The 24,347-nt window shown below is 47.0% G+C and overlaps 1 protein-coding gene across 3 annotated transcripts in view; it reads left to right on the top strand.

Moving 5' to 3' along the window:
* Window positions 1-24,347, top strand: part of PICK1 (protein interacting with PRKCA 1) — a 32,538-nt gene that overhangs the window by 5,593 nt on the left and 2,598 nt on the right. The window contains exons 1-11 of one of the 3 annotated variants that reach the window (XM_037388880.1): window positions 16,124-16,219; window positions 17,212-17,303; window positions 18,077-18,188; window positions 18,667-18,795; window positions 18,919-18,985; window positions 20,191-20,280; window positions 20,717-20,770; window positions 20,870-20,932; window positions 21,259-21,392; window positions 22,181-22,273; window positions 23,272-23,322. In XM_037388880.1, coding sequence (XP_037244777.1) covers window positions 17,263-17,303; window positions 18,077-18,188; window positions 18,667-18,795; window positions 18,919-18,985; window positions 20,191-20,280; window positions 20,717-20,770; window positions 20,870-20,932; window positions 21,259-21,392; window positions 22,181-22,273; window positions 23,272-23,322 — 834 coding nt within the window. In that variant the 5' untranslated portion in view covers window positions 16,124-16,219; window positions 17,212-17,262. Of the gene's footprint in view, window positions 1-16,123; window positions 16,220-17,211; window positions 17,304-18,076; window positions 18,189-18,666; window positions 18,796-18,918; window positions 18,986-20,190; window positions 20,281-20,716; window positions 20,771-20,869; window positions 20,933-21,258; window positions 21,393-22,180; window positions 22,274-23,271; window positions 23,323-24,347 lie in introns of those variants that run through there. The other 2 variants (XM_037388878.1, XM_037388879.1) reach the window with 2 other exon arrangements.

Below are 24,347 nucleotides of genomic sequence, written 5' to 3'. Positions count from 1 at the left end.
TCTGGCACTTAGAAAACGTAACAGTTTAGGAACATTGTCCTGAAATGAAATGTTTTGATATTTTAAAAATCACACGCACACACTCACTTTCCAGCCAAAATTACTTGTTGAACTAGGTTTAGATCTGCAGCTGGTTTCATTCCCCTGAAGTCCCATTTCTTGGCAAATTATTGACCAATAAATGCTTCCCCGATATCAGTCATTCCCACCCTTAGGTGATGCCACATCCTTTCCATCCCTGGGAGGTCTCAGTGTCTCCACAGACTGCTGGATTGTGCTTGGATTCTTTGTTTCCCCAAGTCCCACCTTGCCTCAAGTGATCTCAGGACCCCCAGCAGCCCCAGCAGGCCTGCCATCAATCTGTGCCACCCACCCTCTGAAGGTCAAGCATGAAGCCCAGCGCTGGCACTTAAAAGCTAGAGGTTTAAACTCATGTAACGTGGTCACATGTCTTTGTGTGGTTGCTGCTCAGGGTGTTTCTAAAGGGACATATGAGGAGCTGGGTCGCGGGGCTGTGAAGGTCTGAAGCTGTACAAGTGGAGGGGAGGAAAGGAGGGGATGGGATGGAGGGACCTCTTTTCAACAGAAGTGGCAAATGAAGTGCGTCAAAGCTGAGAAACATTGCTGACTTAATTAAAGCTAACATTTTTGTACCCTCTTCTCCCATGTAAATATAAAATGAGAGTGAGCCATCCCACTGGCCACATAGAGATGAGTCAGGTAGCGACAAAAGGATTATACAGCTGTCAACAGCTTCCCCCAGCCCCTGATTTCAAGAGTGGTTCAGTTCCCCACCTCCCCCTCTGCCCATCACACTCTTTCTCCAGCACAAGTCTGATCAGCTTCTCCACTATAGGAAATTCTCAAAGCTAATTCTGGCTTACCTGTCAGCTACTGCTTCACAGCCAGTAGGTACCTCCATACCCAGTGTCATCCAAAGCATCTTCATGTAAACTCTGAAAAGAAAGAATGAGTAATTCCCACCAGCAGTCAGTATCACAACTTGTTCAGATAAACATCATAGAATCACAGAATCATACAATGGTTTGGGTTGGAAGGGACCTTGGAGATCAGCTAGTTCCAGCCCCCCCGCCATGGGCAGGGACACCTTCCACTAGCCCAGGTTGCTCAGAGCCCCATCCAGCCTGGCCTTGGACACTGCCAGGGATGGGGCATCCACAGCTTTTCTGGGCAACCTGCTCCAGTGCCACACCACCCAAGTCCACCTGTCCTTCCCTTCCTCTAGTCCAGTGAGAGGGGATTCATGGGACTTCTGGATTACAAACCTGAAGAGTTATAGGGTTTTCCTTGGAAAATCTGGTCACACAGTGAGTTTAGCAGCAACCTGGAAACAGAGTACAGTTTGCCTGTGCCAACTTGAACCAGCAGCAACACCAATCCTACACCTGAGCCAGTCAGTCACAGAAATGTATCAAAGCCAAATCGCCTTCTGAGACATTCACATCTCTCTTTTTCTCATGGGCAGTCTAAGCTTTGTCTAATCTAAGGCTACCTACCAATCTCATCAGCTCTTATAGCAGATGGCACTGGTGGCTTTGAAGGAGATGGTCTTGTCTGCCCAGACTAGGTCACGTCATGTCACAGAAAGGACAGAGCACTGGGACCTGGATTTATAGCAGACAAGTGCACCCCTGAGTGTCCTCAAAGGCCAAGTCGAGCCTGAGATAATTCCCCTGAGAGCAGCATCTGGATCACACCATAGATGTCCCCAAGAGCATTCAGTGTGTGGTAATGAGGACCGACCAGGCTGCCTCAAGGCTGTGCCTGCAAAGTCATTATCCACATCAGCAGAAAATGGAAGAGAAAATAAATACTCACCACGCACACAAAAGAGGATATGCTACTCCAGACAGTGTGGGGAGACACACCTTGGACACTGAGGTCTCAGCTGTGCTCATGGTGAGCCTGACTCTGCTTTCAGTGGCATGCCTTGGAGCAGGGACAGGACTGTGGCACTCACCATGAACATCACAGTCTGAGCAGCTGTCAAGAAAAACCATTAGGTTTTGCTTTCTGAACCCCAGGGAAGTTCAAGGAACCATTTACCTGCCAGAAGTGGTCTGGGAGTTTTTACATGGCTATCAGCATTGGGCTGGAAATTCATAACAAGCCCAGATCAAGTTCCTAATCAAGAGGGATGTCTGGGATATTTTAAATGCAAGTGTCACCTCTTGGGAACAGCACAGGCCCTGCAGCTCCACAGAGTCACACCCTGCACATTTTGCTCTGAAGTGGGAGAGGAGTCACAGCCCATCGGCCCCTGGGACGTGCAACACAGTGACTAGAGGAGCATGGCACTGCTTGCTGAACATCCCGGCCCAGATGGCACAGCTGAACCTGCCGGGCAGCAGGATTCCCCAGCACCGCCGGCTGCACCAGTGCCTGCTCCTGTGCTGTCTGAAGCACAGCTGTCTCATGTCCCCTCTTCTCCCTACCCCCCAGGAGACCACAGAGCATCCATGGTTCCCTGGCCACCAACGTGGCCCCTCTGTCAGGGGTCCCCTCGATCGCTGGTCAGCTCTGTTTGAATTGAGACAAGAATTTCTCCCTCATTCACACAGTCATCTTGCCTTCCCCCTCCAAGCCATCAAAATCCTCTTTCCCTGCCTCCCTCCTTCTCCTTCCCGCCACCTCCCCCTTCTCTCCCTGGAACTTCCCTGCAGCTGCAGAGCTGGCCAGACAATCGGGTGTTTTAGAGAAATACATTTTTGGGCTAATTTGCCATGCATAAGTGTTTCTCTTACCCTTTAAAGGCAAGGAACAAAGAGCACATTCTCTGGGAGCTCTGCCCTGTTGTGAGCAGCCCTGCAGCTGTACAGCACTGTGCTACCCTCCACTCTCCTGCTCCACTCTCTGCTAGTTGTGTATGGAGATGGGGCTCTGCTTCTCCCTGTGGGACCACAACGTCTCCTACCCGTCACTACAAATTTCGTTCTGTTTTTTTTAAAGCAGAGCCAGAATAAGTGGGGAGGGAAGGGATTTGGCAGCACCATCACCTAGACTGACTTGTCACATCATCCAGGTACAATTTTTTATGTTGAGACATCATTTATTTGGAACCAGTCCGAATTTTCTTTTATGTGGGGCTTCATCTGGTGTCCAAGTTAATTATAAATATTTATTTTATCCCCTTGATAAGTAACACTGTGCAATGCATTCCACGCACCATATTAGACTGTAAGAATTCTTATGCTATCAAGGAAACTTAGTCATTAAAAGAGAAGTCATGTGTGAGGCTTTCAGGTCCTATTTCCTCCCTTGAAACACTGGTAGCCATCCTTGCTTGGGGAATTTCTCAGACAGGAGGATTTTCCTTTTTGAACTAGGATGTTCGGTTATGAACAGATTTGACCTGGTGGACCTGACTGGGAAGAAGATGCACATGTTCTGGCATGAACCACTCGCTGGTTGTGGGAGAAGGAGATGGCCTGGAGCAGCTGGACACTGAGGAACTAAAAATTTTTGTCAGCCTTGTGGGGATCCCATTTCAGCACTTGCTGAATAACCTTTTTGCTATCCATGGGAAGCTGGTCCAGCAAACAGCTTCCCAGATGAGGCAATAGGTTCTGGTATAGGTGAAACAAGGCTTTTAAACCAGCCACAGTGAAGTCACTTGCTCCATTCCAGCAGCCCTGTATCCTGGAAAACTCTTCCCATCAGCCCACTCCAATCCACCAAAAATACTAACTCAGTCCAAACCAGTCACATTTTCAGCTCCGAATTCAGCACAGTCTAAAGCAGCTAACCCGGTCAACTCTAGCCTACCCAGAACATGCCTATCACAAGCTGCCACCTCAAACTTGCATTCAGATTGCACTCAGTCCACATAAATGTAGCTCAGCTGGGTCAAATCCAGTGTAACTCAGACCAAGCCAGCCATATGCAGGCCATTCTAACCAAATTCAAGCCACACTCCATTCAGGGACCAGTATAGTCTAGCCTGTCTAAGCCAGTAAGGGGCTGAACCAGGATGTACCAGCTGCAAGGCAACAGAAGCTCAGCTCTGAGACACTTGAAATGTGTTTTTAGGTAAAAATGTCTGGATCTTACAGAAGTCACCATGACTTTAAGAGCTTGTGGCACTTTATCTCAAACAGGTTAACAGCATTGGTCCCCCTGAAATGCCCGGCACATCATACCGATACAGATGCATTCATTCTTCAGTTCACTTCCACACCTTGTGTCCTATTGCTTTGCCTCCAGCAGATCCTCTTGACTCAAATCCAGATGGATCTCTTGCAAAAAAAAAAAAAGAGATTTTGCTTTAAAATCCTTCCACCTGTTTAAGGAAAAGTCTTCCACTGTTTTAAGGACAAATGGGAAAAGAAGAAAGAAGAAAGAAGAGAGAGGAGAGGTGAAAGTGTCATGAGCAGAAATGTATTTGGGGGAATACGTAATACAGGAAAAGGTGAAGGCCTTATTGGCTGGAGCCTAAGATCCTGAGCTTCTAAGCTAGGAAAGGCCAGCTTGGAAGAAATGATAGCTGGAGGAACATACAGTAGAATAAGGTATGATTGGCAACACCACCCAAGGACAGCAGGACAGGTTGAGCCTCACCTGGCACAGCCCACTAAATCCCTCCCTTTCTGACTCTTTAGGCTTTTTGCATGCAGCAAGGCTGGTAGCCGTACCTATGTAAGAACTAAGTTACAATAGGAGGCCATTAGTGGAGCCAAGGCTCAAGGACATGCATTTATTGGTAGTGTGGTGGCACTTGTTCTACACAGAACATCACCTGCTCTTAGCTCAGCTGAGATTTTAATGGTCTGAGACTCCTGCCATGCTGTGCTACTGTGAATGAGCTGTGTGAGGGAGCAGTGCAGAACGTCAAGCTTCCTAGTTTCCAAACTGCATTTCAAACTCCAGGATTCACTCTTCTGACCTTGCAAGTGACTCCAGTAAGTGCCAGTCAGGTATTAAAACCATAGTGCCAAAAAAAAGTCAATTTCTGCTGGACTCAGAGCTGCAACAGTGAAAATCCCATTGAGCAATGGATGTAATCATATTTAGCAACCCCTCTGGGTAAATGTCCTTCAATCCCTCTAGGAGACTGAACTTGAAAATTTCCTTCGTAGGGCTGCAGGGGACATCACACAGCACAAGTGGTCTGAGTGGCACAGGTAGGTTGGCCACCAAGACCAAGTGCCAATGCAGACACCCCAAAACACTATATGGGGTTAATGGGAGCAAAATTCAGCTCCAGCCTTTGTGGTTACCAACTCAGTGAGACAGAGAGAGAGAGAAAGAAAGGAGAGGAAAGGGAGGGAGAAGGTTAGGGAGAGGGGGAGGGCAGATTTCTGTTGCCACATGATTTTCCTGGTTATTTTCAAAGCGCTGCTCTAACACACGCACACGAGTCCCATGTGATTGCTTATTTACGAAAGCACAGTCGTAATGTTTTGTGCATCTCACATCCGCTCAGCAGCCCACCTGACTGCGGGCTCCGTGGGCACCCACTGCATCCTTTCCATCTGCGCCATCGAGCCAAGGGGGATGGGCAACCCATGATAGTGGACACTGCTCCTGTCCTGGCGAGGCAAGGAAGCAGAAAGGAGGACTGTCTTTCCATTTCCAAACTGCTCCTTACTTCCCTTTGCCTGGAGCTATGTGAGGATGCTCCAGAGGCAGGGTGCTGTCCCTTCTGTACTGTCATGGGGAGAAAAGGCATTTATTTCAGATCTGTCTCACTTCTTTCAATTTGCAGAGCACCTGGAAGCAAGCTCAGATACAAACAAACCTGGCATATGACAATATCCCATATTGGATCTTCAAATAGCTGCACATTCTCTTTCCCTGTGTAAAACTTTTTCTCATACCGTCATCACAGAAGTCCCCTTTCACCCAAATATCCACTCAATAAAAGAGGAAGCCTCCTTAGAAAGGGCAGGGAGGTGGCTAAGAGAGGGTGTTCACAATGAAATAAAGCTGGTTGTTTCTTTGAGGTTGTGGGATTTGGCCTACTGTCAATGCATTTGTATAGAGAACCTCTAACTCCAGTAAAATTGTTCTTATCAGCTAAAGGGAGGTCTAAGACATGAGCAAGAGAGATGCAATGTCGGAGAACAGATTTTTTGAAGGCCAACAATAGGAACTGAATTCACAGAGGCTGTGATGGGACAAGATTGTGCTGCAGCAAAACATACATTTTAAGTGTGGTGTTTTCCTTTCCTTTCTCTCTCCACAGTCCTAGGTGCCAGCATCCCTAGCAAAAATGTCAATGAAAAGGAGTCATTGCCTCATATGCTGCAAAAACCCCTCCAGTGATCTTTGCCAGTATTGAAGCTCCTGTGAAGAAAGGACATCTGACATTTTAAAACTTTGGTCTGGCCAAACCACCTAATGTCATTCCTGCTTCCTCTTCCCAGACAACCAATCCTTGCTTTAAATTGCCCAAGAGCCAACAGTGCTACCTTGCCACACAGATTACACCTCCCACCACCATGCATCTTTCCTGCATGCTTAGTAAGTCGCCTCCATGAAGGGTTAATTCAACCAGGGCCTTTTACTCCAAGTTGTTTTCCAAGTAGCTGAGAGAATAGGTCTCTTGTTACAAACATGGCTTCTGGGCATTTGGTGATGCTTTCCCTTTTCTCTCTCTCTGTACCACAAAAGAATCTTTTGTTCTTGTCCCTCTGTCTCATTTACTCTCCCCCACCCAGCTCTCGCCTCTTCCCTCCATTGGCTGCCAAGTGACTAAGGAATGGCAAAAAATGACCATAGCTGGTCATGGCAAATATTTCTTCAGCTATTATCTGATAGAGACCTTGAGCATCTATGTGAAGGGCCCTCTGCCTTCCCTCAGGCTTCTCCTAGAGATAGGGGAAAATGAGTCGGACACAACAGGGCAGGATATAAGTTGAATCAGTCCAACATGCTAATGGAAATGTCTTTCAAATGGAGTCATGGTGCCTGTTTCAGGAAAATCAAATGATAGGGACCCAGAGCTGGCAGGAGTCCAGTGGAAGCTTCAGTCTGCATTTATTAAAAAACACATGGGAGACACAAAAAAGTCACTTTCTGGCTTCCACATTTACTGATTCAGCTGTTTGTAAGCTGGAATCAACACTCTTTGTTGGATAGATTGTAATGTCATATAGTTTCTCTGCACTATTGCTATAAATCTGGTTGTGCGTGATCTCCTACCACAGAAAAGCTGTGACAAATCCCCATGGACATCATGTCTTCCCACACCCCATTGAATTACCTCAGGCATTCCCACAGACATCCTTCTAGATATAGCCCCTTGCACATACTGCTTCACTGAGTCATTTTACACATACATACATAGATATGTAAAAGTTCACATGATGCTAAACTCACTGCAATTTCCACGATGACTTTTCTGCAACAGAAACAATTCCCCAGCCAGATTCCTACCTCCCTACCTTTTAGAGCATTTGGGTATACCCTTCACTGATACTGCCTTCTGCAAGAAAATCAAATTCTTCAGTCTCACCTGAAGCAAATCTTGCTGGTTTTGCCTTTCTGCTCATCTTCCACAGACCCTCTTCACTACTCTGACTACCATTTGTCCAAGTCCATCTCAGTTTGTGTTGTTCTTTAGGTGAACATGGCATATACTGCCTGGCTCCATCTGCCAAGCTTTCTGTACTCTTCTTGCATTCAGTGCCTTAACTATTTTGGAAAGCCCTTGAAACAATCATTACCGTTCAGCCTTAGTGACTTCCCGCACACACGTGTACAAAGCTGTGGATTTAAGGCGTTATCTGGAGAATTTTTATTCCTGTAGAGAAGGGAAATGGACTATACAGGTAAATGGACCATTATATACCCACATTAGAAGGACTTGTCTGGTGGATTTTAACGAAGCTGGTTAAAACATCATGAAAACAGTGCACTGACAAACTCCTTATATTCATATGACTGTGCTCACAATTAAGATTTGTGCCAAGTCAACTGTATCTGTTTTGAAGCTGCATGCAGAGCAGCTTTCATTGTAAAGCATCAAACCCATCTAATATGTAACAATTAAGGAACATATAATAATGCCTCCTGGTTTGATAGCATCTAAATGAATCCCAACATAGACAGAGAAGTCCTTATTGCAATCCCAGCTGTGCTCCCCTGTCCTCACAGTAGCTCTATCATACAGGGTGCTCGCCAGGAGCGTACAGTCAGCCTTAGTAGATAAACACTGATCATCTCCATCGCAAAGCATAACTGAAGCACCCTGAGATGAAGAATTTTACCCGTCAGAAAAGCAAGTCTCTGGCAGAACCAGAAACTCATTAATTCAAATGTTGTGCATCTAATGCTACAAACACTAACCTCCCCACCAAGCAGTGCCCCGATAAAGCAATGCATTGCTGGATCCTCTTAGAAACCCCTGTTTAGCAATGGTGAAACAAGGAAAAGGATTTGCTTCTCCCTGGCTCCAGTTCCCCTTTACAGGGTGAGATCCCACAGTCCTGCAATGGAGACTACTGCAGTCAAAGGCAGTACACTGCCTAGAGGGCCCCGTCAGGGTCATCTTTGCACACTGTGGAGACCAAGAGGTCAGCTGTTGAAGTCCCTTTGGAAAAAGAGAGTCTACCACCATCTCTTTCACAGATGTGAAGCCCAAGGATGGATTATGGATAGATAATTTTGGATGAATCAAGAAAAGAGAGGAGGAATAGCTGGATGGCTAAATAAAGCCAATGAGATCACATGTTCCGCCTTTTTATCTGCTTTTCTCTTTCTGCTTTTCGACAACAAAGCTTCCTTTGATACAGAAGAAGAGGGGGGTAAGGAGGGTGGGGACAGGGGGTGCCAGAGTCACCCCAATGGCCCCCGGTCACTTATCCACGCTCCTTAATGTGATGTTCCCACTGACAGAGGCAGAAAAAAACAGTGATCTCATGATTCCAGAGACAATTCATGCAAACAACGCTGGGAGATGAGGGGTGAAGGGGACAGGAAAGAAGAGTAAAGGATGGGTGAGTAAAGGCAAGAAAGGGAAAGGAATAGGGAGAGGGGACACGGGAAGCAGGACCTTAGAGGACAACTGTGACTAGAGATACAAACTGAAGGTCAAAATCCAAAAGAGGATGTGTAGAGGGATTGTAGGGAAAAGGAGAAAAAGAGGAGTCTTGAGACCAAGGGTAACAGGACTGGTGGAAGAACGTTAGGTATGACATTGTACGGCAGGACTAAGGGCAGGGGCAGGGATAAGAGTTGACTGAGTTGTGGAGTACGTAGGAAATGGAGGCTGGGCTCAGAGGCAGTGTGGTGGGAGGAAGAACAAGGGCTTGATATGAGCGTGACAAGGAAAGGAGGGGGAAGTACCTATGGGGTCGGGAGCAGAAGGGGTAAGACTTACGAAACTTGTTACTTCTGCATTCTGCTTACACAAAACCAGGTCACCAAATCTGCCAAAACAATAATCCTGGTCTCTTACAGCCCCAGAGCCAAGAGATGCCAGGAATGCAATGGGGAGAGAGATTTATTACCTGAGGCATTCAGCCATGTCCAAGGGAGGCAGTGGTGAGGCAGTGGGGCTGGAGACAGGCAGCCCGGTTTCCACTTTGGCTGGGCTGATGTCTCTGCAGGAGACCTTCACACCTGTGCAGAGGAGCACTGTGTGTGTATTACACCTCACCGGCCAGCAGCTGCTTCTTTCAGCCTTCTTCCTTTCCTTCCCTCCTGCCTTTTTGTTCCTCCTTCCCTTCTTCCCTCCCTCAATCCTTCCTCACCATCTCCACACAAGGAGACAAGAGCTCAGTACAGTTGGTAGGAGATGTCACACCTTCTTCCCCATCCTTCAAGGGGGACCTGCCACCCCAGCAACACTTGCCCATAACCAGTGAAGCAGCCAGGGACCAGCAGGAGGCTTCTGAGTCCACAGGGCTCCTGATGGAGTTGGGACAAAGAGGGGAACGAAGAACTGGGGAAACAACTGGGGAAAGTGTCCCCCATTATGAGCTGCCATCTCCATGTGTCATGGCTTTCCCCAACAGTGGTCTGTCCTGGGGGCTCATCACGTTTCCCCCCTCCTCTGTCTGCTCCATGGCAGCTAATCAGTGACCCACTGACAGTCTCTGTCCATCACTCATCTCTGCATGCAATGGGGTAATTAAACCCTGACCCTCCGCTCCTTTTATCCATTTCCTCTGCACAGTCACTCCCCGAAACAGCAGAGGGGAGGGCCTGCTGTGGAGGCTCCTGCCCCAGCCTCCAGCTGCAATGAAGATGTAAAGCACAGGAAGGACTTGTTGCAAAAGAAAGATGCTGAAGGGGCAGCCAAAGAGGTACTGAGTGCTAACAGGCTTCCCACATGCTTATGCTGAGCTCTGTTGACCTACCTCCATCACAGACATTTGTAAACATTCAACTCTTTATCATCATGCCACAAAGTTGTCCAGCACCTTTCCCCTGCCCACGCACAACTACAGCAAACTCACTGCTCCTCTGTGTGTCCTCAGGGCGGTGCCAGGTGCGGTGCCCAGCTCAGGTCTAGCAAAGCTTTTCAGGACCCTCAATACATCCAGCCCTGGGCTTGCTCCCCCACAATACCACCCAGCTTTTTTGATGTGCCCCAACTCGAAGCTTCTGCACTGCCTGGTGTGAACCCATCACCTCCACGTGGGCTAAGCCCAGTGCCTCAGACCTGACACATCGGGCTTTCCTCATTAAACATCTGCAGAAGGGCGGAGGGAGTTCTCGCAGCAGGGTGCATCCCAATGGAGCACAGCAGATAGACCCAGGAGCTGGCTGGGGCAAGGTGATGTTGCTCTTGCCTGCATGGGAGGACAATGGAGGATGCACCCAGTGACAGGCAGGAGTCACAAAATGCCAGGAAGTTCTTTTTCATTCGTTCTTTCTTTTTTCTGGCTTTCTGGCACTCTGCAAAATTTATTACACTGATTGATAAACAGCCAGAAATGATGCCGAGCAACCCAGACTCTGCTTCCTCCTCCCTACTCGGAGTGGGGAAGCTGCCTCCCTCCCACGCATGAGCAAGAAGGGCTGGGGCCACCCGGGGAAGGGCATGACGGGTAAAGCAGTGCCCCCGAACAATTAAGCACTGTCCCAGGCACTGCACACCCTTGTCCCGGGAACAAAAGAGTCACACACAAGAGACCTGACTGTGAAGCCTCCATCCGCTTTCATCACTGACCTCCGGGGCAGTCAGGGCACAAGGTCAGCCCACTTAAACTCCAAACTCAGCCAGAAATAGAGCTGGGAAGTGGGCAAGGGTGGCCAAGTGCAGGGGTCCCCAACCATTTGAGGGTTTTTTTGACTGAGCCATTTCATTTCATCAAAGACACATTTTTTTCTGGAAGGAAAATGGAGAGCAGCGGGTGTGAAGGGAGTAAGGGGGAGGCAGGGTGTTCACCGTGAATTATGACCGCTCTCAACAAGAGTCTTTTACATTGTGGAGGTGAGGAGAGGATGGGGTAATTGGCCATGTTAGACCCATGCATAATGAGGGCAACTCTCTGCCTGTTTCCCACCCTCCACTCTGCCATTGCTTACAAGATGTGGTCCCCCATATGCCCCGTCACTCTTCCACTGTGGGGCTCAACACTCCAAGGGCTCAACCCAAGGACCACAAGCTTTGACAGTGCCTTACCAGACTGGCAGTCCTCCTGGGCTGTCAATAACGTGTGGTCATGCCCCTGGTGTGGGAAGGCTGAAAGTTGCTGTATAAATTAAAAACCATCAGCCAAGCCAGGGCTCATATTTTCCACTTGCAGGATCTCAGAAAACCTATTAGGCTTTAAGTCACTGTTTTTTCCAGGTTGTAAATACCGCCTTTGCGTGTAATGCTTTCATGGAGGTAACAGCTGTACCTTCTGGGGGCCAGCAGTGAGCAGTGTGTTAGTGGCAGGGAAGAACAGACTGTCCTGAGACCTACCTCCTTGACTAGGAGGAGAAATCTGTGGGAACAAAGTCAAGGGGGAATGAAACGTGTTTGGTGCGTGTGGAAATACAATGCATCTACCACGGAACAGTGTCCATTTTACCAGGCTTCTTCCCTCTAGATAAGCTTCTGATAACCCTAAATGCAGGAAATTTCAGAGGCAGGGTAATAAAAACACCTGGGGAGGAAAAAAATTACAAAAGAAAAAATCAATCAGTGCACAAAAATACTGCTTTTCACCCCAAAAATGGAAAATTTCACCATCCAGACTAAGTCAGCCTGAACTCCGAAGGACAGCAATACTGTGTTCTGCTGAAACAATATGGGGCAAGCACTCAAGAGCTTGGTGCCCCCATGGGGAAGGATATCTCCATTTTGTCAGAATGAACTGAAGGTTCATCTCATCCTGGGAGGAGTCTGAATACAGCAGCAGTAAGATCCACAGGCTGGGAAATCAGCAGTCAGGTCATTTGTAGCAATGTTTTCAAGGTTTCTCTCCCCTTCCTCTCTGAGTTGGTAGCCCCAAGATGCAAGTGCTAACAGCAAACACCCACCCTGACATGTGATAAACCACACCTGTGTATGACTGTCCCCTATTCCACCTCAAATGGGGCCACCCCCACTTCCATCTCTCATCTGCACCATGTAGAAGCCCCTGCAGGGGTCTGAAGCACCTAGCAGAGGTAGGGCAGGGACGGAGCAGGCAGGCTGTGGAACAGTGGGCAGGAAACACAATCCCCACACTTACCCACTAGAAGTTCCCCTCAAAACAGACAACGTGGCTTGAGGGACAACAATCAAGGAGGATGTTAGCTCAGCATTAGTTGTGTTGACGCTGACAACAGTAGCAGAACAGCAGCCAGAAACACGAGATTCAACACAGACCCAGTACAGAGAAATGCATCTGAGTGCCAAGAAGCTAACCAGTCATGCAAAGTGTGATCTGCTTGCAGACTTCTTATTACACGCGATGAAAGACAAGCAGAAAGGAGTTTGACTCCCAGAGCCTAGGCTGACTTTTCATGGATTGTCTGTCTGGGGGTGGAAAAATGTCTGTACTTGCAAACTGAGCCCTCTTGACCCAGGCTGTATTGATAGATTTTCAGGATAAAACTGTTTCAAATTTTTGATACAACAATTAATCAGACCTATTCCTGGAAGAGAACAGCTTCCTGGGATTCTTTTACATGCAGGCTAGCCTTATTTTTTTGTATGTTAGATAACCGTTTGCATCAGTAATTCATTAGTTTTTCCCTTGGGAGGAGGCAATTGGCTGGATTTCTAATGAATGGCTTTAGGGCACATGCAGATTCATTCTCCATCTCATGCAGAGAGAATCCAATCGATTCCGGACATGTTAGAATGACTGTACACACACAAAAAAAGCAGGGTCAGTCAGCACACACACACACACACCAGCCAGTGCTTCAGGGACATACACAATGTGCAGACATCACTGGAGCAATACAAAAGCAAGGTGCATCAGCCCTACCGGTTTTGGCCTTGCTAGTGTCAGAAGGTCTGGGTTTTTACCTCAGGCCAGTTCTGCCTACTGTCTTTCTTTCTAATGGCAGGAGCTGCCAGGAGAGGAGACATTTGCTGCTTGTTCTTTTCCCCTGCAGCTCTAGTAGCAGAAGTGGGTGCAAGATAAATGAGGACCCAGGACTGCTTTTAACTAGTCTGTTGCCCAGCCATGTACAAGGCCCTGACCAATCCCCTTGGGCACAACCAAATGATTTTGGTTATGCAGGTGTTCTCTTAGGCGTGGGGGAAACGGGTTTTTTTTTCCCCTTGCAGTAAAATAGGAAAAATATCCTACGGTTGCAAATCCAGTACGCCTGAATCCAGACCCGCTTCCTGCAGCCGAGGTTCTCAGCAGGGCCCACACGGTGGAGCTCCCCTCTCAGAAATGAAGCCCAGCTGACTAGCCTGGTGGTCGCCTCCTCCGGGGTGACCCTGCCACGAAGCAGGAGACTGCACAGGGCCAGTGTGGGATTCCCAGACCTGCCGTGGCCTGGGAAAGACTTGGTTTCTGCCTCTGCTGACGATCTGATGTGTGCTACTGGTTTATTCAGCTTCTGTCTGTATTAACACTCAACTTTGGGCAGGGTTATGCAGGGTCGCCTCTGTGTTGGGCTGTGCCTAGCTAGCCAAGGGCTGGACTTCACTGCGGGCTGCAATGTGTCACAAATACATCAACCCCTAGCTGTCAATAGCAAAGCTACTAGCTCTGAGGAGGACAGATGGGTTTTTTTTGTTTTAATGCATTTCAAAGTATTCTAAGAAGAAGAAAGTTACAGACAGTTGTTTTGATCCAAGAATTTGAAAAAGAATTACACGCAAAAACATTTCCAAATGTTGCAGAGTCTCTCTCGGGACCTCAGGATTGCAGAATCTGTCCAGTAAAATTTTCACTGTCTCTAGGGGTAGATATTCCACCACCTCTCTGGGCTGCCATAACAGTGCTTATCCACCCTCACAGTGGATTTTTTCCCCCTTTCATTGCACTGGAATTCCATGCTGCAACTTGTAACCCTTGCCTCTTGCCTTTTGCTGGCTCTGCCTTCTCTGTATCATCCTCAGCTGCAGTGAAGTGCCATTGAACTGCTGAGCCACAGCAAGCTCCTCACAGGCAGAGATCAGGGCCTGGCTCATCAATTCTGGTGTTTCACTGATGTAAAATTCCTGTTAGCATCCACAGTCAGGATATCAGTCTTCTCTTCAGAGAGCTTATACCTGAAGGACTGCATTTTTTATTCAACTTCCCTTCATAAATAAATCATCCCCTAGACCTAGGACTTCAAAGTGATTATTAACAACACACTCTTGCCCTTGTACTCCAGCACTGTGGGTGGCTTCAGCTGATGTTTTGATGTATGCAGTCAAGAGGTTCATAGCTGCACACTGCAAACACTAACCACTCTCACAGCCAGGAAGAGAGGTCATTGTCATCGGCCAGTCCTTGTTCCTGGTTACGGAGAAGTATTCAGTTCAAAGAGTGAATTTTATTTTTTTTTAATCTGCATCAGTAAGGCAGGTTTGGCAGGCTGGTAATTGCTCAGAAGACAGCAGCAGCTAGAAGAGATGACACATAATGCAACAGGTGACCACATTCTTCTGGGAAATCAAAGCACTTTCCCAGTGATGGTACTATCTTGATGGAGGCAGAAAATTAATTTGAACACCTAACCACTACCCCCACACACATATCACAGAGGAGAAAAAACGTGCAGAAGCTTGGCGATCCTGCCATACACATGGCAGCACAGTAGTTTTGCATACAGCTGTGCTGATCAGCTTCCAAATCACTGCTTCCACAGGTTGCTGCTGGCCTGCCAGCAGTAGGGGCAATTGTACCAACCACTTTCAAAGCTCTTTGTGTCCCTGCTGTCATCTGAATCATCAGTCCAGGGTGTGTTCACATTCACAGAAGTTTTTCTGAAACGCTCCTTTCTGTGGGAGGCTGGTGCTGGGTGTATTCGTGTAGGGTACATCACTTTCCATGGGTAACAGCTCTGTATTTTTCCAAGCAACAAGTGCAACAGGGCCTTTTCCTTGCTGTGGGCACACTTTGGGTGCCCTTCCTGGTGAATGAATGGCCAATAGTTCATCGTGGTCCATTAATAACAGCGGGACAAGCAACGGTGCTGCTGTTTCATGCTGTGCCATGACGCCTGTTCAACTTAGCAGTTCCCATCCTCTTCTTCAGCGCCTGCCACCACTGCAGCTCCCCTTCTGCGACTTAGGGAGCTCAAAGGCTCCGTCTGCCGGCGCCGCGGTGACTGGGGTGCCTCGGGAACCTGGAATCGGATGTAACCCAAAACCTGGGGCTGGAGGCTGCAGGCCCGGCCCCAACAGGCTGCCCAGCCCTCCCTCTCCGCACGCTGCGGTGGCCGGAGGGGCCCGAAGGCCTCGGGGCGGGCGGGGCCGGGATACACCACGCACCCGAAGGGCGCTTGACTCCCAAGAGCAGCACTCCGCCGCACCGGAGGGGCCTGCCTGGCCGGAGGGAGGATGGCCCCTTCCCTTCCGCTGAGGCCAAGGTGAGCCCCCGCCCCCCCACCGCGGGGGAGCCCGAGAGCCGGGCTGGGGCCAGGGCGCCGGCACCGGCACTACGGCCACGCCTCGCCTCTCTCAAGATGGCGGCGGGAGCGAGCTGGCCCCGCCCCGCGGGTCGCCGTCCTCATGGCAACGCACGGCGCGAGCGGAGGGGGCGGGGCTCCGCCGGCCGCTCGGGTGCTTCCGGGCTGGCCCCGGCGGTGACGTGTCGGCGGGTTGACAGCGCCGGGAGGCAGGTGGCGGCGGGGGCCGCGCGCCAGGCGGCCACTTCCGGTGAGCCACGGGACACCCCCCGCCCCCCAGGGCCGCCCCCCCGCGGCTGCCCCGGCGACGGTTTCTGTGAGGGCAGGGGCTGGGTGTCGTCCTCCGCCAGCACCGCGCCCTGCCAGGGCGACCCCTCCTCAAACCGCCGGGCCGGCGCCCGGTTCCCCCCGGGGCTGGGGTTGAGGCCTCGGGCAGAGCCCGCCGCCAGGGCCCAGCGCCCCGCCGCCCGTGGCGGGCCCTCGCCCCGCGGGCCCTGGGGTGCAGCCCGGCGGGAGGGCGGGGGTGGGGGCCACGCAGCAGGCAGCGGCGAAGGGCTGTGTTCGATGTGCGAGGCCGCCGCCAGGCGGGATGCAGCGTGGCCAGCTGTCGGCGAAGCCTGGTGGCGGCTGGTGGGGTCGGGCCACATCACCCACCGTGCCTTGGGTGCTGCCAAAGGACGAGCGAAACAAGACGTGTCTGCTAATTACTGTCCAAAATTAAATAGGAAACAGAATGGGGGGCTCGTGTGTGGGGAAATAATGAGGCTTTTTGGGAAAATGAGTTGCAAAAAGCTTTGCGTAGCCTCCTGAGATAGGAAATGGATGTCAAAATGTGACATGACTTGCTATGAAGTCAAGAACTAAATTGACATGTTTAACAGATGTAGGGGATAAAACTGTAAATATCTTTAGCAGCCGTGGTGCCGGTTGAGCATGTGAAGAAACAGCTTCCAGAAGGGACGACTTTTTGTTCCGTTTTGGAAATGCTGCACATATGTGGGTTTTGAAACCTACAGCATTCAAACTCAAGGACTTTCTCCTGTCTCATTCAGAGCAAAGAATCAGAAACACTTGACATGTTTTTCATCTTTGATAAAAGAACAGAGACCAGGATGTGATGTTAGGGGAAAAAAAGAAAAAAAGAAAAAAAAAAGGAGATCAACAAGTGTGACAGGTTGATTCTTTGCAGTTTTCTGTTGAGATCATTGGTTTATTGGGGTTTATTCTGTTCTTTCTTCCCAGGGAGTTTGGAATAAGCCGTTTCAGACAAACAGGCTCCATTTAACCAAAACAATGTTTGCGGATTTGGACTATGATATTGAGGAAGATAAGCTGTAAGTTTTTTGCTTGGTTTTCCCTGTTTTTTGCCAACAACAGAAATAATCTTTGCAGCCAAGACCTCATGGGAGTGGATAAATTTGCCTGCTGCTGTCACTGTGTGCTGAAGAGTCAGTTCAGTTCTGATTTCTTGCTCCCTATGGGGGATGGGGATGGGGCATTGATGCACTGGTGAGCAAAGGAGAATGCTTTCTGTTGCTCTGCAATGACTACCCTGCATTTCTGATTGCAAAGCAGTGCTGACAGATCTTCTGTAAATTACTGACCTTAGCCAGAGAGAAAAATATTTATAATGGAGGAAAGATAATGAGGCAAGAAATGGAGAGAAACTCAGGACTCCTTAGGTCTGTAAGGAGGAGGACACTGGTATTTCCTGAGAAGTAAAAGCTTTGATGAGATTAACAACTAATTTAACATGGAGCACTTGTCTTGCATCTCATTTATGCTGTGCAACTTGTCCTCTCACTCCAGCACTAAGCAGATTAAATCTCTAAAACATGATAGCATTTCCTCGGTGTCTCACTCAGTGCCGTGAGTGAGGGTGTCTCTCCCACTTCTGATCTGTGTATGCAGTCTCGAAAAAGATAGCCCAGAAGGTCTTTCTGCTGGCCTGTGCTGATAGACTCTATGGTGGTGATAATGCGATGAATTCAAATGTGGAGTGCCCATCGTGTTTTCAGTTTGTATCAACTCAGACACCGCAGTTGTTTCATACACGTGCGGCTCTGCCATCCATGTTCAGTTATTCATTCCCCCTTTCTCATTCTAGGGGGATCCCCACTGTACCTGGGACAGTGACTCTGAAGAAGGATTCCCAGAACCTGATTGGGATCAGCATTGGGGGAGGAGCCCAGTACTGCCCCTGTCTCTACATTGTCCAGGTCTGCACTCAGGGAGGAAGAATAAAACATCTTGGTAAAACAGTGTTGGCTTGGGAGATGGAAAGCATGGAGAGTCCCTATGCTATTTTTTTTTCCTCAAAGTGGGAGACATCATCTCACTTACCAGTGAATAAGATTTCCTCACCCTAGTACCTAATGGTGTGGAAGAGTTAAATTAAGACTTCTGAAACTATCCTTCTCCTTGGAGAGCATGTTAGAATTCACAGGGACATTCTCAACATCAAGAAATCCTCTCACTGGGGAGGTACGTCCTGGAGGCAAGAACTTCCTGAGAGAGCAAGATGATCAGCCCACCTCTTAGTTAGGAAAGGGGAAAAACTGCAGCTTCACTGTGAACAAAATACAACTGAGTTAAATAAGAGGAATATAATTGTCTGTATTTTGTTCTTCAGCCCTGTGTTAACCTTTCTCTTCCTCTTGATTCCACACTACTTGTGCTCTTTCTCCTTTCTGCTAGGTATTTGATAACACTCCAGCAGCCTTAGATGGCACCGTAGCAGCTGGTGATGAAATCACAGGAGTGAATGGGAAGTCCGTGAAAGGGAAGACCAAGGTGGAGGTGGCCAAGATGATACAGATGGTAAAGGTGAGAGGTAGGAGGGGGCCACTGGAGCTTCTGGGTCATAGTTAATGGTTTATTGTCCACTGGTAAAGGAAGCCACTGCTACTTGCTTCCAGCACAGCAGTTTTGGGTTTGCTCTTTCTACAGGGAGAAGTGACGATACACTACAACAAGCTTCAGGCCGACCCAAAGCAGGGCAAGTCTTTGGATATTGGTAAGACTGGTTTCTTTTTCCCTAGAGTGTTAAAATGACGTGGAGGGGTGAAAGACTGGTCCCTGCAAAACCGAAGTAAAATTTTGGTTCTGTTCTTCCTCTTAACTCAGTCATTTTCAAATGGATACTGTCAAAGAGAATTGCAGGTTTAAAAGATAACTTCCCTGACTTCTTGAAATAATTTTAAAAGTTAAATTGAGGCTTGACTGTTGTTGCGGGAGGCTTGTTTTCTTGCACTGTGTTTAACATGGATGATGAAACTCAACTAGATAATAATGTAATTTATTTATTTTTAATACATGTAAGTTATGCTGACCTTTGAGATTTTTAGCTGTACACAGAAATGCATCTATTGAAAAACACTGGTTGCAGTTTCTCAGCTTGGAGAACAGTGATGAAATGCCTGTCTACCTTTATATGGTCTACCTTTCTCACTTTTGTAAAAAATCTGTATATTCTTTTTCCTTTCATTTATTTTCATGGTGATTAAAGTTCTAATGAATTGACAGGGGTTCAGGAAAATCATGAAGAGTGAGATGGATTTCTGGGGAAACAGGTGTGGTGAGAATATGGTATTTTCCAGAGATGCTGAACACTGTGGCTTCAGCTGAGTTATTGGGAACTGCGGGCACTTGGCACCCCTGCAAGGTTGCCCCTAAATACATGTAGCTGGGTCATCTAATTCTAAAGAGGGTATAACTGTGTCTAGTTATTTGCAGGGTATGACCACCAAAGACAGAAATTAATTCCACCAAGGGGTGACAAAAGGGTTTAACTAAGATTCAAAACGTAAAAGTAAGCAAAGGGATAAGTTTGAGCATTAAATACTATTTGTCTTGCTTTCAGCCTCATCTCCTGACTTCATTTGCAGTAATATAGCAAGTAGCATAAGCAAAGTTTAGTTCCAAATATCGTGATAGTTAGCTTATAGCAAAGTGATTGATCGGAATAGTCTTCCAAAAGAAGTGCTGGAGCTCTGGTGATTGAAGTATATAGGATGTGAGAGCAGAACAGATAGGCAAGATAGAGGATGTGTTATGCACAGCTGGACCAAACATCTAGTTTCTATGCTATTCTTTTTCTGCCTGCTACCTCAAAAGTGAGTTAAGTTCAATTTATTCAATGCCTGAGAAACTAGTGAAGTATGCTATCAGGCCCATAGAAATGATACTGATCCTGGTTTGCAACTCTCTTTTGGCCTTTAGTATTAAAGAAGGTAAAGCATCGACTGGTAGAGAACATGAGCTCAGGGACAGCGGATGCCCTGGGATTAAGCCGGGCCATACTTTGCAATGGTAAGTGTTGTCCAGGAGGACATTTTCTTAAGGGAACACTTACCCTTTTGTGCTTACCTACTTTTTATTGTTATTTGCATGTTCCACTTATTCCATCGTAATTCTTTCCTTTTGCTGTGCTCGCTGTTGTGATTGCCTCTGCCCTTCCTGAGTGATATATCCAGTCGCTGGGGCCATTTAAATGTTAATTAAAGTCAAATCAATTTAAAGTGGGGACCCACTTAGTGGATGCCAATAGGTGATGACCCCACACTGTAAAGTAAGTTTGCAGTTGTTTTTTAAAAGCTTCCCATGTTGGGCCAGGGGACAGGCATTAAGAGACGAGGGAGTTTTGAACCAAAGATAAGAAAGTGGTGTTTTTCTGGCTGATCAGGTCTTAACCACATCCTGGATTTGACTGTTGTAATTCTGTATTCTGATTCTTGTTTCCACTTAGATGGACTAGTGAAGAGATTAGAGGAGCTGGAGAGGACTGCAGAGTTATACAAAGGTAAAACGTGTCTTCCATCAGACACCAAATGGGAGAGCAGGATGCCTCCATTATGTTTCAATGAAATTACTTAAACGTTTTTTCTGGCTTCCATCACAGGCTTGACAGAGCACACCAAGAGTCTTCTCAGGGCTTTCTTTGAGCTATCTCAGACACACAGAGGTAAAGAATCTTGAGTGAAGGGAGCAGAAATCTTTGACCTCCAGTTTCAGGAGTTCTAGTCAGTACTTAAATGCATGGTTCTCTCACTCAAAGAAAGTTAAGTGTTGCAGAAATGAGCTGGGAAGGGCTGCTTTCCTGGCATTGCCAGTTACGGTGCTAACACAGGTCCTGTCTTTCACACGAGACATTGAAAAAACACCCTGCCAGCCTCTGGTCTTTAAGGAATATATAGCATCATTCCCCAGCTAATTGCAAGGTTATGGGAAGGGGTCAACTCCAGGGTCAACCTCTTCTTTCATCTGTCTGTATTTATTACCCTCATCCAGCTTTTGGAGACGTTTTCTCTGTCATTGGTGTACGGGAGCCTCAACCAGCTGCCAGTGAAGCCTTTGTGAAATTTGCTGATGCCCATCGCAATATTGAGAAGTTTGGGATTCACCTTCTGAAAACAATTAAGCCGGTAATGAATTTAAGCATAGAAGTAAGTGGTCTGGAGAAGAGGGGAATCTAGAAAGACAGAAGCCTGTCTTTGGAGGTGTGGTCTTAAAGATCATTCATTGTGGGAAAAACTCTTTGCTTTCCTTCTTTCTTCATAAAGAACCTAAGAGGTAATGTAGCGAATATATCAATCTTGTCCCTTTGACTTTTGTGCATGAGTGTATCCCTCTCCTTTTCTTTTGTGGATGAGGGGATAGCTTGATCAGCGGAGTCCCTAGAGCCCTTTTCCTGATATTGGTACCCATAATTTAAAGATATCAACTAAATTTAAAAAGAGTTTAAGTAAGCAGTTCAGGAACAATTCAAGGATTTGAATCAATATATTTGAGTGAAAGTCTCCAGGGGATCTGTCCACTTAGTTTAGCAAAGAGAGGTTTAAATGTTGACTGGGACACCACTTTCAGTGCCACGTTGGATGGACAGCTTTGGGTAGTGGGCCTTTGAATGAGGGAGAGTGCTTTCCAGGACCAATTGAAAATGAGATTAAATGAGTCAAAAGGAGATAAATTCAGATTAGAAGGGAGGCATGCATTTCTAACACTGGAACCACTTGCCTGTGACAGTATTGGATGCTCTAACCATTGCAATTCTGAGTCAAGATCAGAGATTTTCTTTCAGATATGCTCTAGCTCAAAAAAGAGTTAACTCGAGGCAGTCTTATGACCTGTGCTGGTTAGAAAGTTGCACTTGATGAACTGTAGTCATGCTTTTTGGTTTTTTACATTCAGCAACAGCATGTTTCCCTTGCAGATGCTTACTGACTTGAATACGTATCTTAATAAAGCCATTCCTGACACAAGGCTGACTATCAAAAAATACCTGGATGTCAAGTTTGAATATTTGGTGAGCTGCGAGCTGCTTGCTTTTTTTTTTTGCTTTTTTTTTCTTCCCTCACTGGTGGTTGAAATTAAGTTTCACAGAGCCATAGCCTGAAAGTCACATATAGCCTGTATGATCACATACTCATCCTTCCAGAGTCCTTGCGAGAATGCATCATTTTTTCCAATTCTTTGTCTGCTGCCAGATTACTCAGATTCAGACACCTGCTTTTAACCTAATGGTTCACACTGGTAAGAAAGATCTCCCAGAGTTCAGGTGACTTACTTTCTACACGACTGAATTAATTTCCTAATTTATTTGTAGAGTTCCTGTGCAACTTATGCTTTTGAACTCCCCTAAATAGCTCTCTAGTCTGTGTTTTCCAGGTAGTTTTGGATAGTCTTTCTTCAGCCAAAGTAAACAACTGTCAAGACATATTTTTCATTTAGACCGTGCCTTTTTTTTTTTCCCCTCCTCCATTCCACTGACACCTTGTTTTCTACACCCAAAGACAGTAGAGTCATTAAGTGCATCTGTTCTATTTCCTTTTACCAGTTGAGAGGAGTATTTGAAGCTGCAGCCCTAAGGCCAGTGAATACAGCAGCATGTCTTCCCACATCAGTCCTTCCCACAATTCAGCTTTTTTTTTTCCTCTTTATTTGTTTTTTCCTCATACTTCTCTAATACTGTTTTCCTAAACAGTAGATGAACATGGGATTTTTCTCTTACTAGGTTATACTTATCTAAACTATTTGCTACTGTAATATAAATATTAAGTGCCTTCGCTCTCCCCCACTGTTTTCTCTTCCCATCTTTCTCTAAATAGATTTTATTTCCACTGAGGTGTTTAATATACTGTGATCCCACTGTGCTTTCCCCAGTGTCCCTAGCTGCAGCATTGAAGGAAGGCTTGAAATGGTACAGCTCTTATGCCTGCAGATGATGATGGAATTGCTTCTAATTCTTAATATTTCCTTCTTGTTTTGCCTTTTTTTTTCTCCTTAATTTTAAAATCTGCAAAGTCTTACTGCCTGAAAGTCAAAGAGATGGATGATGAAGAGTACAGCTGCATTGTGAGTACCAGTACTATGGCAACTGCAACTGCATACTCTTGTTTCTGCCGCTTCCTTATGCACACTACCTTATAATTGCGAGAGTTCTCCTGTGCCTGTGTGCACCGAAACTGGTGAATGCATCCTAAGAATTACACGCATTTGTTCTTAATGTATTAGAAACTGGAGAGCCTTAAATGCTGCCTGGGAAACACTGCAAATAACTGTCATGAATTGCTAGTGCTGCAGAACAGTAGAGGGACCAGACGTCTCCTCTGCAGCTTGTTTGCTCGGTGGTTGCCTGTCTCCGTGTTTAAGTACTATTAGCTTGTGTAAGGAGGATTAAGGTGTTATCTTCACAGATTCCATTTGTGTACAGCTTATCATTAATTCTGGGCTTTTTCTGAGAAACGGAGGGTTAGCTTCTCTCTAGCAAAACGCTTGTGAAAGCTGCATTTGTAGTTGAAGAAAACTGATTAAAGGATCTCTGTTAACAATAGGAATTTTAGGGTTTAGACTTTTATGACTGTAATGCTTAACAGCTCTGTTTAAGATAGCTAAAGGTGTCCCTGACATGCCCAGTTTCCCTGCGTAAAAGTAAGATCTTGTTTTACCCTAGGTGTTGATCTCAGAGCAGGGATCTGATTTTTTTGGAATGCCTAGTTCCCAATGCCAGGAAGGAATAAAATTTTCCTGACACAACATTTAATTATATCTTTCCTTCTAAATGTGAAGGAAAGAAACCCAGTCTTGCCCAGCAGAGTAACATCTTTGAGTTTTGGCACATGCAGCATGCATTACCGAGCCATAGTCTGTAACGTGGGGTTTTATGTACATTATGTTTGTAGGAGCAAGAAAAGAACGCTGTTTTGCTGACAGACCTAACCCTTTTCTCTCAAAACTATTTTGTGGGACAATGTATAGGTCCCTCCGTCCTGGTTTCCAGTGTTATGTCTGGATGACTGTAGATCCCACAGTGGTCCCTGTGTATGTCACGTATATGTATGTATAGTATGTTATGCAATGCGTACAGGGCAGAGCTTGCA

This window comes from Falco rusticolus, chromosome 5 (assembly GCF_015220075.1).
Source record: "Falco rusticolus isolate bFalRus1 chromosome 5, bFalRus1.pri, whole genome shotgun sequence".
NCBI lineage: Eukaryota > Metazoa > Chordata > Aves > Falconiformes > Falconidae > Falco > Falco rusticolus.
The sequence above is the reverse complement of the archived record's forward strand: the minus strand, read 5'-3'. Positions and strand labels throughout refer to the sequence as shown.